Raw genomic sequence first — 20,050 nt, 5'->3', positions numbered from 1 at the left:
TGAGGGAGAGTTTAGGAGTGTAAAATTTAATGTTTTTTTTCAAGATCTCTTTTATACCAATGAATTGTGTGAACTTTTAGGTACCAAAAGGTACAGAGATGCAATCACTAGCTTCCATCCACAATTTTGGATTCTGACTGTAGAAATATGCGCGTATATATAATGGTTTAAATGAGACTTCAGGAGTACAGGTGAAGCATTTAGAAATATCAGTATGGAAAGCAAAATATTTTTCATGTATTATTTGCAGAAAGTACTAACACAGCTCTCTGAATAAAGAAATGTGTCAGAACAATATTATGTCATATACTGGACAATTTTTACCTGTTTGGATAAATACATACATGTATATGTATGTCTGTAGATGGATATGTGTATGCATATAGATGGATACGTATTTGTGTATATACATATTTTGTTTCAAAAGTAGGTATATACTGACTTCACTTAGCACTGAATTGATTTCCAGACTGATAACTAGAAAGTAGAGTTTCTAAAGGCTAGTTCGTTACTAGCTCATAAATTTTTGTTTTGAAAATATAATGCATGTTAAGCATTTATGACATTGATTATGAATATTCAGACTAGATATAAGGAAGAATTATTTTACAGCGAGGGTGGTGAAACACTGGCACAGGTTGCTCCGAGAGGTGGTAGATGCCCCATCCCTGGAAACATTCAAGGCCAGGTGGGACGGGGCTCTGAGCAACCTGATCTAGTTGAAGAGGTCCCTGCTCATTGCAGGGGGTTGGACTAGATGACCTTTAAAGGTCCTTCCAACCCAAACTATTCTATGATTCTATGAATATTATGTGTCGTATCCCATATATATATATATACACACACACATATGTATATACATAAAAGACAATTAACTTCAAATAAGAATATAACTATAAACATATGTTTTTCGTTAAACTGGGGGTTATACCTTCCTTTAAGACTTTTTATTTTACTAGTGTAATAAATAATATTCTTATTAAAATTGAATTGTTATTCTGATTAGATGGGATATATTGTTTATTATTAAATGGGATTTATTGTTTCTTGACATTTCTTAAGTCCATTCATTGCTTCCCCACTCTCAAATACGCAGTATGCCCTTTTGTAAACTAACTGATCTGATTCAAGCTTCTACTTAGCTAATTTAATATTGATTTTGTTTTAGTCTCCACCTTCTAGCTTCTCGGCCTTTCTGTTTAAATTAAATCTGCTTTTAAATGGATGCTATCCTAACCCCTAGTTGCCAGCACCTTAGCCTTTTCACTAAAATTACATCTATCATTAAATCAATCTTACTCCAGCATCCAGCATCCACCTCCTGAGGTTTCCAGTTGACATCACATACAGACCTAAGTGGTGCCCATTCCCATCCCTACCTTTCACCCAGCTTCTCCATTAAAATGAAACCTCTTTACAAATCCATTTTCCACTCCCAGTGTCAATCTTTTTACTTCTTATTTTCTAAGTGGCAACAGCTTTATGTCTGTTTTAATTTGTGGAGCTTGAAGAGAAACTTTTCAGACTTCCACTCTTCTGTGTAAATGTCATCTCCCCCAAGCCTTAACTTTCACGCAGATGGGTTATCCTAATTTCTGGACTCCATCTTAATTAATACCCATTTCATTGTTATTTTTGCTTAAGTGATAATTTCCCACTTAGGACATCATGCCTAAGATCTCTGTCTTGTAATATCTTCTGTCTTTGGCGTAAGCCTGGAGCGAGTGGCGTGCTTGTAGGATGAGGCAGTGTACTGAGACAAGGAGGGTACAGGATTAATCAGGCTCTACACTGGGATATACATTATCTTGGTTATATGATGATAAGGAATCCGGTGATTCCATGAGCTGAACAGGTACAATTGAGGCAAATATTCCCACAGCTTCCTGTTATACATGTCTCAAAATGTTTAATGCACTGAACAGACTTGTGGATGAATCATCAGTTTAAGCAGCCAGAGTTCTCAGTGCCTTTTCCTCCATGCCCATGTCAGGCCTGAGGGAGGGATGGTAAGGTTGCATTTTTAAAGAAATGTCCTCCCTTTTTCCTTACAGACAGTAACCTCAAAAGTGAAAACAGAACCATGCAGAACATCTGATCTGAGAAACCGTCACTGAATTTTCCTGAAGATGAGGTTTATTAACAATTCCTTTCTAACAATACTAAGCTTTGAAATACGGCACTAAAAAAGCCAAAGATGCTCATTTTTTGTTTTAAGGCAGTATCCGTGACAAAAATCATATAATATGGGTCCCATTGTATGTAATGGATCCCAGTGTATGGAATCATGCATGATAGACTTAGTGGCTATTCAAACAACAACATTGCAAAGCAGCTACTGTATAAATTTGTAAAGAGATGGCTAACGCACAATTCAGTGAAGTACATTGAACCAATCCATAAATTTTGGGCCATAGGTAATTTTGGAAGATCATTTTATTTGGTAATATATACTTTCTCAAAATGTGGCAAAATCAAACAACTTACATAAAAACTAACTATCCATAGTTTTACCCACGTCTGAAAATCTCAGCTCTAAATCTCATAAATCTAAAGGCAACCAGCATCTTCCACGAAGAAAAGTTGTCAGTTTCATTTGGAAAAGGAAGGGATAACAATGTTGATTATTGATAAAATCAAAACAAGAGAAAGACCCTTGCAAATAAAGGACTTCTTAGAAGAACCATAGTCAAAGAACAAGAGAAATTAGAAGGTATTAAAATATTAAAACTAATTTAGGTATTTTTTCACTGAACCCTTCTTTACCCTGTTGAATTTTTACCTATTCTTTAGTTCTCTGGTGTCATCACAGCTTCAACCCTTCAAAAAATAACCTTCCTCAATTCCTTCCTGTCCTGGTTTAACCCCAGCCAGCAACAGCCCCACCCAGCCGCTCGCTCACTCCCCCAGGGTGGGGTGGGGAGAGAATCAGAAGGGTAAAGGTGAGGAAAACTGGTGGGTTGAGATCAAGAGAGTTTAAGAGGCAAAGCAAAGTCCGTGCGCACAAGGCAAGCCCAAGCAGGCTTCCCTCCCCACTCCCCAGGGGCAGGCAGGGGCTCAGCCATCCCCAGGACAGCCGGGCTCCCTCACACCTAACGGTGACTTGGGCAGGGAAACGCCAGCGCTCCCAGTGTCCCCCCTTCCTCCTCCTTCCCCCAGCGTTACACGCTGAGCAGGACGCCCTGTGGGGTGGGATGTCCCTGGGGTCAGTTGGGCTCAGCTGTCCCAGCCGTGTCCCCTCCCAGCTCCTTGTGCCCCCCCAGCCCACTCGCTGGTGGGGCGGCGGGAGGAGCAGAAAAGGCCTTGGCTCTGGGTGAGCTCTGCTGGGCTGCGCCGAAAACAGCCCGGGGTTACCAACGCTGTTTCCAGCACAAACCCAAAACACAGACCCAGACCAGCTACTGTGAAGAAAATGAACTCTACCCCAGCCAAAACCAGCACACTCTTATTTGTAAACTTGGACTTGTTGTCTATAGGTTTTACTTTTCAGATTTTCTAATTGTACTATTTCAATAGACCTAATGATTTCAGGATATAAGAGATGCAAGATTTATAGAAAGAGGGGGGTATCTTACTAAATTGGGTGATGCAACTGATATAGTTTTCCAGCTGGGCCAGTAGGTCAAATACAATATATTACCTGTTCCTAGAAAACCTATTTTTCAAAAAGGCTACATGTTATATATATTGTATTTAGTCTGTGTTGCTGATGTGCTTTATTAGCTCTATATCATAATACGTCTTTCTCTTACCAGTGCTCTGTGATCTGGGTCATAGCTGAACCCTCTTTAAACTTCATTTGACATTATTTTGCCTTGAATCAGTAAATATATTTGGTTTTGTTAGCAGAAATTTAATCTCAGTACATATGTGTTTTTCTCAATATTACAGGTTAGGTGCAGCAAACCCAAGTAATGCTATGTGACTTTCACCATTTATATGATGACTCTTATTTCCTAGCATTGATTTCCACTCATTTTCTTTTCCTCTTTAATCATGACAATATGATATTTTGGAGGACTGAAATTCGAGAGTTGCAAGGTTTTCATAAAAGGGAATTTTTTCCTCATCTTTCTTCAGGGAGAGAATTTTTTATGGATGAGGTCAGCATTGAATTATTTTTCTTTATCATTAGCGGATTGATTCACTGATAGCTTCAAAGTGAGTATTAATCCTTTTACAGGCTCTATTCCTCTTCTGCACATTCGTCTTTTTCCTAATATGAAATGATATCAACTTTCTAACAATGAGAAAACCATTTTCCTAGCCATCATGTTTGCTGACATGCATGATATTTCTTTTTTCACTCCATCATATATGAGAAGACCACTGGCCATTGTAAATTACAGTTTTATAATGCTGCACACTCTTAGCTCTTTGTTCAGAGCTGAGAATGTAGTCATATTATGTTCTGGAGTTTTAAGGAACTAATTTGAGTTGGTGACAGAGATGGTAATGCCAAAATGCCAAAAAAAATATTAAGAGATCATCAAGATGACGTGAAGGTGAAGACAGAGCAGGACAAAAGCAATAACAATATGAGGTGCAATAGGCTTCCCCATTTGCAGAGAAACGCTCACAGAGACAGACGAGTTCTCACTGATGCACTTGGATGCGATTAAGTAGTAGACTTAGCAGACATATCCACAATGGCTCTGAAATAGTGGATGATCAGATATTCTGGGACAGACTGAAGGTACCATAGAAGGATTTGGCAGTGCATTTACTGGGGCAGAGGAAGGCTGGCATGACACTGATCAACAGAAGGGTTATTTTGCTGGCTTCCCCATATTGAAAAAAATAAATGCAAGGACAAACAGAAGATTAGAGCTTGCTGGTTTGTTCTTATATACAGAGCTAAAAGATTGAAAGGATGAGATTGAGAATCTGGAGTTCACAGAAGGAGTTCATCCACTTCTGTTTCTGATCTGTAGACTTGAATTCAGAGAAGGTACAGTTGGACCAAAGGCTTGCCTGCTGGGAGGCAGAATGTGGGATTTTCATCTGGGATGAGGAGAGGAAGGCTCCAGCAGTGCTGCAGGCAGCATTGTCTGCTTAGCAGAGGGGAAAAAAAAAAATAGTTTGGAGTTTAAAGAGACTGAAACCCTGGAAGATGTGTGGTAGAAAGTCTTGGGGTCTGCCTCCTCAAGGACTAAGGCAGACCACCGCTAAACAAGGTGTAGCTGTGAGCACAGTGTAGTTGCAGAGGAGGGAATGCATCCAATGCCCCACATTAAGGAGCAAATGTCATGTGGTAAAGCAGGATTTCTGTGTGGGATGTCACTGATGGTCTTGGGGGCTTTGCCAAGGGCAGGATGATAAATGAGAAGGAGGATGAGGAAATGGAAGTTGCTTCATCTGAAATGGTAAATGATGTTACACAGTGTTAATGTGCTTGATATCATAAAGTGGAAAATATCACCAGATCAGTATTGTTCTGGAAAAGCTGATACCTGACTTCTCAGGCTACTGGAAGTACACACGTTAGCACAGGTATCAAGTTCGAGATGTCAGGTCTGTCAAGGTAAAGATGGTAGTTCTGTACCTGGGTCCCAGCAAAGTCAGCTGCTAATAAAGGAAGGAATAGTCAGGGAAGAAGGAGACTTTCCTGACTGACAGCAAAAGATGTTGACAGGCAGAGACGTTAAGTAGATTTTAAAGCAAAGATTTGAAAATAGGGCTATAAAGGAAAGAGAAGAAAAATTACAACATGGGCTGAATGTGACAGAGCTTTAGTCAGCCACATCTTTGAAGTGGATGTGCACGCTCCCCTTTATAGAAAACCTCTAAAGAAAAGCGCAACACAAAACTCAAAATAGGCAGAATTAGTTGGATTATAAACTAGCACACTTAAACGGAAAACTCAAAGTTGTTGGTTCATACAGAAGAGAAATGAGAGGCTTATAACGTTTCCTCCCTTGGTGTCTGTGTCCACGCGGTTAGAGAACCATGCTTCCCATTTGAGTCTCAGCCAAGCCGCTGGCTTCTTGAATTACAGCAGGCTCTGCTTGGCCTCCTGAGCCCTTAGCAGTGCCTCCTCACCACCATCCCTCAGGCCCGCCTGGTTTGCTGCTCCCAGTTGCAGCCTCTGCCTGAGGAGCAGGCTGGCAGCCCCTTGTCTCTCTGGCTCGTGTCCTGTGCTGTGCCATGAACACAGGCAAGCTCTCCTGAACATCCCTGGCTCACTCCTGTTCACTCTCCAAAAGTCACGTAACAATAGGAGCCCATGAAGCAAATACGTCACAGAGGATGACAGCAGCAAAGTTCAGGAGCAGTTTTCCATCCCTAGGACGGTGGGAACAAAAACCCAGAACCGCTCAATGATAAAAAGAACCCCTCCAGTCCTGCAGCTTACTTTTTAAAATAAAGTTAATATTCTGTTGTGAATGGATGATGTGAACTTTCTTCTATGCATAGAAATCCTTTCCTCCAAATGTCACAAGTGTTATGAAAGGCATGGCTTTATGTCATGTATTTGATCTTGTAAATACTTTGCTCTAGGAAGTTCATCTTTAATTATTCAATACAGTTGAACAGAGTCAGCATTATATAAAGGCAACATTAATTTCACATACTAAAGCATCCGTGGCTTGTATTTAAGGTTAGAAACAGCAGTTGTGATATTCATGGATATATAATAACAAGGCAGATATAAATACTGAAGTGTTGTCTCAGAAATTAATAATTGGATCATACTGACAAATAACTGAAGGAAAAAGAAATTGGTATGGACACAAAGAACAACGAGCCAGAAATAGAGCCCCATGGGACTCAACTGATAGGAAAAAACCAAGCAAATAAACAAACTCGAATGATCAAAACACCTAACTCGTGACTTAGCAATGAACTGTAAGTGGAATAGATCAATTCCAATTGGTCCTAGCATCTGCACTAAACATTCTTAAAAGAACTTTGTTGCTTATGTCATCAAACTCAGGTGAAGTATAAAGGCACACTAATACATAACATATATCCCTGAATCAGAATACCAAAAAAGATCAAAGCATAACTTCGAAAAGCAAATTCAGATTTTGGACTCTTCTGAAGCCAACTTTGACACATTTATCATCAAGATCATGTGTTTGGAGGTGTGACTGAAGCTGTAGAAGCCTTCTGTACAACAGTCTTTACTCTTGACTACTTGAATTGCCATTTTAGTGGATTGTCTGGGCATGTGTTGTGAAAACTCAATGGCATTGTTTCTCTCTCAGTACTCTGTGAATGTGATTGATAGATGTAGTTTCTGGACATTTAATATTATTTACACATGGATTATTTTTCCTTTGCTAGCTTAATTTGTACATAGGCATTATAATAACTTTAATGGCAAGAAAAAGAGGGAATCCCAGAGCATTCCGCACCAGAAGGGATTAGATCAAAAAATCAGTAATTATTGAAAACAAGTAAGCTAAGATTTTTCGCATTTCTAATTTTTTTTACTGTATAAAAATTATGTAGGAAGTTGTAATTTGAATTGTTTGCAATTTACTTTGGTCATATGCAGGAAGAAGGTTACCCTTCACTGTATTTGAAATCTTGTTCTAGAACTAGCAATAGCACCTTTAAATACAAGCCTCATAAAAATACTTTCTTTCTTTGAAGTGTTTTTAAATACGTCCATATGCTTTTTTTCCATAAATAAATAGCAAACCGTCATTAGACAAGTATTTTAGTAATCAAGACAAAAATTAAGAAAAAAAATGTTAGTATTGTCATTAAAATGTTAGCATTTCCATTAAAGTGAGGAACAGAAAAGTGACCTATATAGGAAGAAAATGTATTATCAGAAATATTTTGTTCAGACAGCATTGCTGATGAATAGCATAAGTCATAGCCAGCCATACTGAGATGTATGGGATATTTGATGCCCAGTCTGATTTGCTTTGCTAAAAAGATAAGACTCTGATAAGTATTTAGAGAGAGTGCAGTATAACCCTTTAAATCAAAATGGAAATCTATTCCTCATCAATATAAACTCTGCATATGGGTTTGCAGATAGCATAATGTCACAAAAAATGGATGTTTGCTGAAGTCTGCAGAAAAGAATTCCTACATATTTGCAGTTCAAAATATATTATTTTCTGATACTAAATTAGTGATAATAGACGTGTAATAAGTATTTTTCCTATAGACCTTCTGTGTGATGACTGTACTCTTCTAGGGACTTTTACCATCTAGGGGCCAGGAGTCCTTAATGACTTGAAAGTGGTTGGGAAATACTTTAAGAAAAAACCCATAATCAGGCAGCCTGTCATTTAACTTCAGTAATGGGATGTTGTGGCTGTTAATAGCTTCAAAGGCATGGCACAGAGAACATTTTGGAAAGGTACTTTCAGATTTAGAAAAACTGAGGGGTCTGGGTTAAGCAGGTTTGAGCCATTGTCACTTCCTAACATCTTTGACCTTCCTCATACATCCTTCATCTTGCTGGGCAGTCATATCCTTGGAGAATTAAAAAAATCTCTGAATATCCGATATTGATACACTGGATGTCACACCACTAATAAAATGAGGAGAGAGTTCAGTATCAAAGATCATAGCTAAAATTACTGTACTAGTGCCCTTTCTAAGGCAGCTTGTGAGAGGACACTTCTTTCAGCACAGTCCTGCAGAGAAGTCTGGTACTTACATGTAACAACGTGGGGCAGTTTTTAAAATGACGATCTATCTCACTAGGTGAAGACTAAGATGAAAATCTGGTGCAAAATCTTAATAATTACTGTGGAACCCTGAAACAGTCCCCTTCTAGCTTCCAGTAATAAAATTTTATGTAAAAGGTTGTCTTTTAGTAATTTTCTACCACTTTATCCCGTTTTAACCTGATTACTCTCTGCTAGTACTTTATAGAGACAGAGCAGCAATCACAGTGCCACATATGATTACTGATGTCTCTTCTCCCCGCCTTAATTGTCTTGCACACATTTTCCCTCCTTTAGTCCTGTACATAGATGAGAAGCTATCCCCGGGGCTCTGCAGAGGAATGTGTCATTCTTCTGCTAGATGACTTGAGGCTTCGGTGCTCAGACTTGGTACGAAGAGGGGAAAATGGACAGTATTAGCTCGAGACAGGTAGCTGGGTTCAGTGAAGGGGGTAAGAACAGTGTTTCTCTTGGTAATGGAAGACAACTGAAAAAGTAGAGGTCTTAGGGAAAAAAAAACAACCAAACACACAAACAACAACAGAAAAAAAAAAAATGTGTATCTGGAAAGTTTATACAAGCTACATGTGCAAATACTGGAAAGTCCATTTGGACTTTGTGCATCTAGCACTGACTTATCATCAATCTCCCATTTTTGCTCCCTCTTTCTCGTTGACTTTGGCTCTTTTTCTTACTACCTGTCACTTATATTGCCTGGTTATACTCTCCCCAGTTACATACCTTCTCTGAATAAATGCAATTGCATTAATACATTGTCATTCAAAAAAATCATAGCACAAGGAAAATAATGCAATGCAAAATAATATTTGGAACCCCATAGGTTAAGAAAGTCTTCTGTACGTAAAAACACACTTTCAAGCAGCTGCTAGCCTGCCCCTCTCTTGGAAAGGAGACAGCTAAAGGCACGAGCCATTCAAGCCATCAGTTTTGGGGCTTACCCTCATTCATAAAAAAGAGAGGCAATCATCAATAGGATCTAAGGTATTCCAAGCCAAGAGGCTGCAGGATTTACTAATAATTTTGCTATCTGCATATTGCTGCTCTGTTCATACCCTGCACTTCCAGACATGCTTAGAATTTGCCAGCTTTGAAAGGATAAATTAGTAATACACCAATAGGCTGACAAGCTCTGGCAGCTGTTTGCACAGAGCCTGCCAGCAGGTCAGGAAGATGTTGCCAGAGAAGCTGAATTCCAGATGAGAGGGTGGGAAAAGAGAAAGGATTTTTTTCAGAGCTCTGATCCTTCTGAGCTAACTTCAAAGGAAAGTAAATTTTAACTGGCATATGGGAGAATGCACTGGATTAATAATAGTAAGGCAAACCTAAATGTCATCTGTCTAGAGAAGAATAACCCTCAAAATTACTGATGACAGTGGATACACTTTCTTCAGCCAGCAGCGTATTGCACTTTTCTCACTCAGGCAGATTATGACAACTGCTCCTCTGATACGGCCCGTGAGTGAATGAACATCATTTTAATGGACTACCTGCTGTGGACAGCCAGTACAGATTTGCACTTCCAAGCCCAGCAGGTAGTGAACTCTAAAGGAACATTTCACACTGGCCATTAAGCATCCAGCATGACCACAAAACTGAGGTGACACAAGGAGAGAGCAATTCCCTGGGAATATGGATCATGTTTTGCAGCCAGCTGCAGATAAAATAACTAGCTTCTGCTGTAACCTGCTATTATCTGTGGGGTGCTAAAAAATCCTCTCCCTAGGATTTTAAGTTTCTCTCTGCATGACTGTAGTTAATGACTGGACTCCATGGGGTGTTCCTTGTTTAGTGACTGAACATCCCTATTGCTAACAAGTTGTGGGTTTGGGGTTAGGTTGTTTGTTTTGTTTTGTTTTGTTTTTTAATTTAATGCATAGAATTATAGAACTGTATGGAAAATTATTTTTTTGGTTGAACTTTCTTCTATGCATATGCAACTTTCTGAAGTTAATTACTGTAATCCTATGTATCTATGGCAGAAATTATCCATAATCCATTAACCAGGACAGAAATAAACAAGATCAATTATTTAACACAATTCTTAAACTAATGTTTTCCCCGTGGGAAACCTATAACAATGTTGCTGCTGTTCACTTTTGGCCAATTAAACAGAGGGGTGTATGCATCTGAAAAGTTCAATCAGTGTAAATTTTTAAAGTATTTGATCAAAGTTGGATGTCTAAGATGTCTGTTTGACCTGAAATATACATAGTAATGTCTTTGTATCAAATGAAAATTAAAAAAATCAAATTTCTATATTTAATGGCCATTTGTGGTCTCAGTCCTGGAAGTCTACTGGATAGCTATAAGTGGTGAAAATATCAGGTAAAATCAGACTGCATTTTTAAAACTAAAAGCAACTTATAATTCAAATAACTGATGATGACTCTTCATATTAAAGAGCTAGCAGCCATAAAATAGAGTGAATAATGAAGAATGGCACATTCCATTGTCTTGTGTGATAGAGCAGCTTCTTGCCTTGAGAATTAGCTTCACATGAATTTTAAGTAGAACTTCAACTTTAATATTATAAAACACATCTTGGATTGCAGAAGAGAAAGCCTCAGCTAAACAGGTTTGAGCAGTTCATCTCAAAACTTGTTGGATGGTGCTATTAAATGTATTTTCTTTGTCAGACAAAGACACCTCTATGTTGTCAATCATTAACACATACTGGCTTAATTTCTTTCTCCAAAACATTTGTTGATAGGAGGTCTAGTTATTTTGTATTCTCTCCCTGCTTACAGTTGCAGATGATGCTTGTGATTTCTGAGAGGAATGATGTGTGGTTCTCAAGAGGTGAATTATCTCAAAAACATACTTTCTAACTCCTTCTATCACATGTCACTGGTAAAAAAAAAAAATAAAGCCCTTCAGAGAGCAAGGAAAACTAAAGTATATAACCACACAAAAAAATTATATCACTATGATCACAATTTATTCTACAAAATGAATCAGTAACTATGACTTACATTAGACATCTGGATATTTTAAAAACCAACATTTACAGAAATGTATCTGCAAATATGTCTCTTTGTAAGGGTTCAGTCCCACTAGTGCTTAAGTCATTTTTGATGTATGTTATTTAGTGACAGCATTCTGAAGGAGATCTGCAACAGGAAAGAAATACAGTATAAAGAGGAGGTGCAGAGAGGCCAGGGCTGGGCAGGCACTTGGGCTGGGCTAGCTCTTCAGCTTTATGTCCTGCTCAGACAGTTTTAAGAAGAGAGTCTTGCAGTTAAGGTGATGCTGTATGATTGAAGTACGTGAAGTTCAGTTTTCAGCCGAACTACCCCTTTCCTCGACTCCAGAGGAGAGGCAACTGAAATCAACAGGAGCATTTCCACAGATTTCAGTGGGTATTGCATCAGCCCTTCAATCTCTAAGCCTTATTTCCCTGTCCCCTTGTCCTGGATGAGCACTCTTCTTTGTTTCCCTAGTGCATATGTTGCCTGGGAAGGGGTTGTTTCTTACTAGGTACTCACACAGTGATTTATACAACCAGGATCTAAATTCTGCTTAGGACTTTTGTATATATATATAAACAAACGAAGGCAGTTGCTTTCCATGCGACCAAAGCATCCTAATGTGCTGTGAATTTGTCAGCTCTGCACAGGTCTGCAGAAAACTTTTCTAAACAGAAAAATAACCTTCTCCATGAACCTGCTCTTAAGATTTCTAGGATAGCTTGGACATGTGGCTTCCTGAAGCTGCTTAAAATCTTACCAACAATAACAAGACTCAGAATAAAATGTCTTATTTTAAATTTTTATGACCATAGGAGGAACTAAAAAATTCTCAAGAGCAGACATCCCCACATTATTGCTGACATAGAAATCTTGAGAGAAAACAGGGTTCTGAAAAGGCTTCCTGTCCCCACAGGTTCATCTAGGGAAGATGCTGCTGCTTTTTCACATTCACCTGTTTATTCTTAACAGACACACCTTTGTTTTCTGTAGGTGCGTTACATTCCTGCAAGTACATTGGCTCGTAAAAGTTTAGGCAAAATTAGGTTCACGAGCTAAACTGTTTCCACTGCCTAAGTTTCTAAAGAAATATGCATACGTGAAATATATGCTGAGATTGCCCTAAAGAGAAGCAGCTGCTTCACCCCACGGTGGTTTCTGTTGATGTACTCTGCAGATCCGTGAACGCTCCTTTTGGGGGCATGCTGGCAGGGGTGGGCATGCCTGGCCAGCTGGGCACTAGCCTACCTTGCCAGGCACAGGGCTAAATGGAGCCCCAGGGAGACAGAGCACAGAGCCTTCTGGAAGCGGTTTCCACAGCATCTTTACCTACTTGGTTTATTTCTTGTATGCAAACCCGTGCATGCACTTACTATTTTTTTTAACATAATTTGTCCATATTTCTTTTTCAGTTGACATATTTTCATTTCCATTTGTTCATTTCTGGAACTGTTGTATTTTCAGTTGATTTCATAGGCGGACTTGACACATACTCCTACCGACAGCCCCCCCAGGAACATGTTGAGTTAAAGCCTGTAAAGCCTGTAGGTAAGGTTCTGGTCCTATGGACCACATTAATCCTTCTAACTGGACTGAAAGCTAACCTTCTCCTGAAATAATCTTGGCATCAGGTTACTAATAATTTAATTATATTTTAATTAGAACTTAATTAGAAATTAATCCACATAAAACATGCGAGTAAGGACACTTTGTCATTGATGGCATATCCGCTGAAGCAAGGATTAGTAGCTCTCACCACGTCTGCCATGTCATGCCTTGGCGTAACGCAAGGAGAGGCTCTCAGTGAAGGGTGGAATTGCAACCCTGCTGACTTTTTAGCAAGAAAAGAGTTGGTTTATGGCTGCTGCTGCTGCGTAAACCTTAACGAGATTAACCCATTTATGGAAAAGCAGAAGATTTTACATTTGCCTAGCTACTGAAAGAAAAATGCTTGCTGAAAAACTGCTAGTCAGTTCCAAATCTGTCTATCTGTAGAGCCTCACTGGAAGTTCATTATCTCTTTGTCATCACTTATTTGCTTTCACCATGAAAATCACTTTTTCATAGACTTTTCCTACTCTGCTACCTAATGAATAAGTTTGGATGCATGTCATTTTTTTTTTTTTTAATTTGGAATAAATTAATATATGTGGAGACATTACTAGTACATATATTTTGGCAGAAGCTCAGATAACTTCAAACAGATGATATTTCAAAGTATTACTGGTAAAACAAAAGATGTTCATTTGGAAATTCTTCTTAGATGCTTGTAAGTTGTTGCCCGGATGCCTTCTGTCTTTAAATCAACCTTTGGGCCTTTCATGCATCTTAAACACAACATGAAACCCACGTGCAGCTAATTGACTGAAACTGATTTAATGACTTACTCTATTTTATTTACCAGTTAACAGAATTAAAATGAGTTTGAAGGTTTATTCTGGTGTATGTATGTATGTATGTGCTCGGAGTTTTAATTTAAAGTGGATGATTGCTAACCAAATGTTTTGAGTTGGCACCTGACACCTGAACTTTGCTTGTGACTTTGTTAATATTTGCATGGGTTTTAAATATCTTTTATTTGTGTTGCAGATTTGTAGAATCAAACATGGACAAAATTTTACTCAATTTTAGTGACTAAATATTGTAAGAGTGTGAAGGTCCAAGAGGGAGAAAAACCCTTTCTCGGTATAACGGTGTATGTTAGAAGAGGAAGAAATATCACAGTAAGACAACAAAATGAAACAATGAACAGTTTGACATGGCATTAAGTACACCTTCTATGTCAGAATTTTCATTTTCAGTAAGATTTCATTAAATGTCAATTTTGCTGCATTTTCCGTGCGAAAGATGACAGCAAAATGGGGTTTTGACCGTTCTGAGTAACGCACTAGACTGAAAAAGTGAAATTGGTATCCAGGAGGAAGAAAGCCACAGATACAAAATTTACACGTCTCCATAAAAGATTTTAATCTCTAAACCTGCATTCAGGTTATTTTTTAAAGTATTACGTGAAGAAATGTTTAGTACTTTCTTAGCAAACTTACTAGAATTAAAGGAGAGGAAAAAAAGACATTTTCACAAAAGATTTATAAATACATTCATTTGTTTTGCAGTAGAAAAGTCACAAAATCTGAGAATTTGTTCTTTGATAGCAGATTTCAGTTAAGTAGCTCAAAGAATTTTAGGGTTGTTGGTGAGCTTGCAATACTGGAGAATAAATGGCATCTTCCCCTTTCCCATGTATGGGTATTCTTGTACAGCTGGGAGGACTCTCTCTGGCCTCTTTATTGCTGCCAGAAGTATAAAACTGGAAGACAAATTATATTGTGTTTTCTTCTTTATTGATGTTTTGGTTTTATGCTCTGAAAGATACAAAGAGGATCTTTTCCTAAGCAGGAGGAAAAATACTATCAGTGATTGAAGTCTGAATTAAAAGCCAAATTGCTGGAAACAATTTGAATGGTCAGTGGATTATGCCAGAAATTTGCAGATGTTTATCTCTCTGCAGCCTTCTTGACTTCTTTTGATAAGTTAATTGCTCTCTGTATCAGTTATATATAATCTGAGAACCCATAGTATCCATAAGAAATGTGACTTCTGGTATTCAGGCTGTGAAAACTCCATTTCTGTTCTCGTAGAATTGAACATGAGTAAGGTTTGTTAAATACACTCAAAGCCTTAATAAAGGTTACAGATCTTTTCCCTCCTTACCACTTTACTCATAGGGAAAATTAGGGTGATACATTTTATAAATGAAAGCTTGGCTATATTTCCCTTCTTCTCACCCATTTTATTTCCCTTATTTCGTTCATAAATTAACTAAACATAGCCCATTGAGAAGACAAGGTTCTGTGGCCTCATCCAAACTATATAGAAGACAGCCTGCTTTTATCAAGTACTCGTATTCAGTATAATGTCTACTTAGTGCTGCCATAATTTTTAATGATTAGCAAGTCTAAGATTAGTTTTCCTTTTCACCCCTGAGAAGAGGTGAAATTTGAACTTGTTCTCACAGGGAACATTTTTGAATGCAAATAGGAATGATTATAGCTTGTCTGTTTGGTCTTCGTTCTGCCTATGACTTCATTAGGCTACTGGACAAGGAGAAGCAGGATCTTTGCCCTGAACCATGGAGTTTCAATTAAAATGTGTGTAAGGCAGAGGACTGGAAAAAAAATCATCATGTTCTCTTTGGGACCAAAGAACACAGACTATAAAGAAGACTGTTGCGTCTTCCTCTGTTTCAAGCACAATATCAATAGCCAGGTCACTTGGTAGTATTTAGAACTGCTTCGTGTACTGCTGCATGGAAAAGAGAGGACCATGGGGATTAGAAGAAAAAAAAAAAAAAGAATTTGCATTTTGGGCTTGCATTATGTTTTTTTATCATTATTATTAATGGTTTGCAGAAGTTAAAGTTTAGATGTGCCTTATTGCTGCTTGGATGAGTATGTCTGATCCAGTGCTACTACAGCCTTGGGCAAGCCTGTCTGGACAGATACTGAATCTGTAATTCCAATTAGGGACATCTCTAGCATTTCTAGGGGCATTGCTAGCTTCTGGGACTGATTCAGCATCTGAGGAACTCTGCTAGTGAAGAGGCCACCACTCCGTGATGGGTCTGTGTAGTCCCGTCCTGTTTGTATCTTCTCCTGAGACTCTACCCACTGTAAAATTGCTATAAAAAAAAACATCACAGATTTTGCAAGATTATACAAGTGAACATGGTTTACAGAGAGTCATGTGAGAATACATAAATTCAGTAGGTGTGTGGTTGTGGTAAGGGCTATAAATAGTGTGAGTCCAGCTCAAATGCACATGTTTGTAATCACATCATGTCAGAATTGTATAACCTGGTGAAAATACACTGTTAAAATACATTCTGCTAAAAATAAACTATTATTATGTGAGCTTCAGACATGTTACACCACCTGCGGGATTTTTCAAAAAATATTTTTTTGTCTTTGTGGTACGCATGTTACAAAGCTACCATTTTGTACCCAGACATTCATTCTTGATCTTATATGTGGGTCTTACAGCAGAGGAAATTAGTGACCAGAGGTGTTTTATCCACTTGTTCATTAGTTACTAACCTGTCAGCTGGTGTGAATTTAGATCTTGCAAATCAGAAGATAAACACAATAGGTTTTCATTTGCAAGTAATTCGGATATTCTGCTTTTTAGGTCGAAGCAAGTAATGAACGTGGACTCAAGACTTCTGCTGCTGTAGCTGAAGAAACAGATTTTAGAAGAAAAGACCAACCTTGTGACTCATTGTTCTGGAAGACACCCACCACCCGGTTCTCACGGCACGTGGATTGTTCTTCCCACAGGCTCAGTGTTATTATCAGCGTTGTTATTTCGTAGATCCTTGTAGATTATCTTGAATTTTTGAATAATTTACTTATATGGACATTTGTAAATTGTAAATTTTTTCTTTTTTAATTTCAATATTTTTACAACATTTAGTGTTAAGGCATGAAAACAAAACCTGTGAAAACTAGGAGAAGCGTGCATCTTTCTCAAAAAAGTCAGTATTTTTTGACTGATAGAATCATACTGTGCCTGGTCAAGATTGTGTCAGTAAACAGTAATTTTGACCCCAAAAGAAGCAGGAGTAGTCAAACCCTAACAGTATGCAGAAGATCATTTCAATGCTGTATTTAGAATTCCCAATGTCCACTAGTTGCATTGGTTGAACTACTGTATGCAGTAGGAACTGATCTATAACTCTTCTTACCCAGATGTCCCAGCACTAATGTACTCATCTAATTACTGCAATTCATATATGGCTCCTTCTCCTCTCCTAACCCCTTTTGCCCTGAGCCCACCACCAGGAGCTGTCTCTGAACTGAAGAGAAGTAGGATGACTGCTCTATGGATGTTGGTCTCTAGGAACCCTTACATCCGGGGCTCTTTAGATGTCTGTGATTTGCACATTTTAAAACTCTTTTCCTCCCCTCTTCTGGGAAGAAGCCAAGCATGAATGTACAGTACAAGGCACCAATTGAAGCCTTAGAAGCTTCTGGGGACTAATTTTGCTCTTAATTTAAAAGTAAACAGGCAAACCTGAAAATGTGTGTAAAAATTTGTAAAGTTATTTGTAAATACTTCTAGACAAAGAACATGTATGTAACTGTGGTATTTTGTTTTCTATTCTGTCACCACTAGCATAAAGTGATACACAAAGCTCTTTTCTCTGGGGAACTGGCAGTCTTTTTAACAGAACATTTTGTTTCTTTCTTCTTAATTACTATTTAATGTGCTGTGCACAGTTGTATGCCCCAGAGAGTTACATCTCTCCACAGAGCCTATGTGCCTCAGAATTCAGCAGAAACTTCATCGGGGTTTTGCGGCTGTTTCTGGTTTTGCACTTTCTCATTTTATGGTTTCTTTGGTGGGACTGTCAGGAAGGGTGTTCCTTCGGATGTGTGTATCTCTACCTCTCTACCAGAAGCTGAACAGGGGTCCACTAAGTTCCTTCATAATATCCCAAACAGTCTTCAGCTGGTAATTTCTGGTCCAACAACATTTAGAGCCTAAATTTGCAGTCTTGTCTTGAATCACGTATTTTCAAGTCTGAGCAGATGAGAGCTAGAAGTCTTGTCTTCATTCTTTCCCTTCTAAAGTCTATTTGTGTTATTTATTGATTCAAACTTAATGGGGATGCTAGTAAATACAGTGGAGGTAGAGTCTATCATTTTTAGGTGACAAGGCTCTTGTGCATCCACCTGTTTCATGGCTGGTTAAATCAAAGACCTCACCATCTATGGAGAAAACACAACCTGAACATAGTTTAACCTTCCCTGAAACTGAGTATGAAGCGTTAAGACAAAGTCAACAGAAACAACAACTGAATAAAAACCTTTCTTAGTATTCCAAGGACTGGTTATACCTCAAATGGTATGTCTTTGTGTGTGAAGTCAGACTGTGCCAAGAAGCAGAATGCTTTATATGCAGATAATGCCATCTGCCCTTGTGCATTTGTGTGTTCCTTCATATACTCTTTTCCTCTGTATTCTAGGATACTGCAAAGTGCCAAGTTTGTCCCATCTCAAAAACCTCATCTTAGCCCCAAAAAACAGGTAGTTTGTCACAAAACTAATACGAATGATATCATTTTTGAGGCATCGTGAGGAAGATACAGTGCTAAATGCTTTATGGCTGTAATATTTTCGTAAGGTGAACACAATTTTATCTACTTCTGTAATATTTTACTTCTGCTTAGCACAACAGATTTCATTTCTTTACATGATGCCTTAAGCAGTGATGAAGTCTGCCTAGCCCCTGCGTGCAGCCTTTTGTGTCTGTGGTGGCTCCAGAGACAGGGATATCTTAGCACTGTTCAGCGTCTGGCAGTTTCCAGAAGCTGCCTTGCTTCAACCTGCTCAAGTAGAGAGAGCCCAGGACATGGGCATCTAGCACAGAGATTCCTAGGATCAGCACAATCCCCATTTGTGCTTTTCATTGCAGCACTAACTTCCCTGCGTTCATTGCTGTGGGCTGGCAGAGTAAAGGTCTCCAGCTCGACCCAGTGCTACCCCTGGGGCCGGGCGGGAGGAAGGGGAAGCAGCTCTACGCCCCCGTTGGTTGCACAAATTCACATTCTTCTCTGGCAGAGCTTTGGAAGCCTGCGTTTAATTTTCTACCAAGACAGACACACCTGCTGGGCCATCTTTTACAAATTCGTCTGAATGTATCCAAACCCTGCCTTCCTGTGGGTCCTTCAGGTTTTCGTCTTGTTAATGAAGAATTGTATACACACAACAAAAAGTCCGCAAAGACAGAACCTGACTTCTCTTCCATCTGAAATATCGATCACTTTTTAGCTGGGGAACACAAACCTGTATATCCCAAATACGCTTAAAATCTCAGAATTGTTACCAATAACAGCGAGTCTGCCATCTGTCTCACTTAATGAACAGAATGATCATGATTGAGAGGAATTTGTCTTCATTAGAACAAGCCAAAATGCACACTGCGATGCTGAGGGAAACTGTCGTTCTTTTCTAAATTGAGACACAAAAAATAGTACCGATCGATCTGTACATGTTGGGGAAAAAAATCTTAAGAATAATAAATGGATTTGAATGTTAATTGCTGTGTCCTCCAATACAGTAGAACACATTGGCTAACATTTTTGTAGGAAGACTCGAGCAATAATTCCTTTATTTTTGCAGCATTTTCAGTAAGGTGTTGGGAGAGTCCCAGATCAGCCAGCTAGGTAGGAAATAAGTGTTGGCTTTCTAAATAAACTTGGATGGTTTTCTTAAGCTCAACTGTAACATGCAATTTCAGGAAATGACTAGGTTTGTACTGCAAAACAGAATTTGCTGACAATCTCAAAACCTCAGAGTAGATTATCAGTTGGTAAAAACTGTTCTGGTAGGATTAATAAATCATATTGTTACAACTTAGGACAGC

At 38.6% G+C, this 20,050-nt stretch overlaps 1 protein-coding gene across 3 annotated transcripts in view; it reads left to right on the top strand.

Annotated features, from left to right (window-relative positions):
• The window catches only part of NKAIN3 (sodium/potassium transporting ATPase interacting 3), a 379,046-nt gene extending 361,229 nt beyond the window's left edge, over positions 1-17,817 (top strand). For 2 of the 3 annotated variants that reach the window (XM_042786216.1, XM_042786217.1), the window contains exon 6: positions 16,811-17,817. In XM_042786216.1, the coding sequence (XP_042642150.1) occupies positions 16,811-16,824 (14 nt within the window). In that variant the 3' untranslated portion in view covers positions 16,825-17,817. Of the gene's footprint in view, positions 1-13,090; positions 13,175-16,810 lie in introns of all 3 variants that reach the window. The other variant, XM_042786215.1, reaches the window with a different exon arrangement.
• The last annotated feature ends 2,233 nt before the right edge of the window (positions 17,818-20,050 follow it).

This window comes from Tyto alba, unplaced genomic scaffold (genome assembly GCF_018691265.1).
Source record: "Tyto alba isolate M040663 unplaced genomic scaffold, T.alba_DEE_v4.0 Super-Scaffold_9, whole genome shotgun sequence".
In the NCBI taxonomy this organism is placed as follows: Eukaryota; Metazoa; Chordata; class Aves; order Strigiformes; family Tytonidae; genus Tyto; species Tyto alba.
The sequence above is the reverse complement of the archived record's forward strand: the minus strand, read 5'-3'. Positions and strand labels throughout refer to the sequence as shown.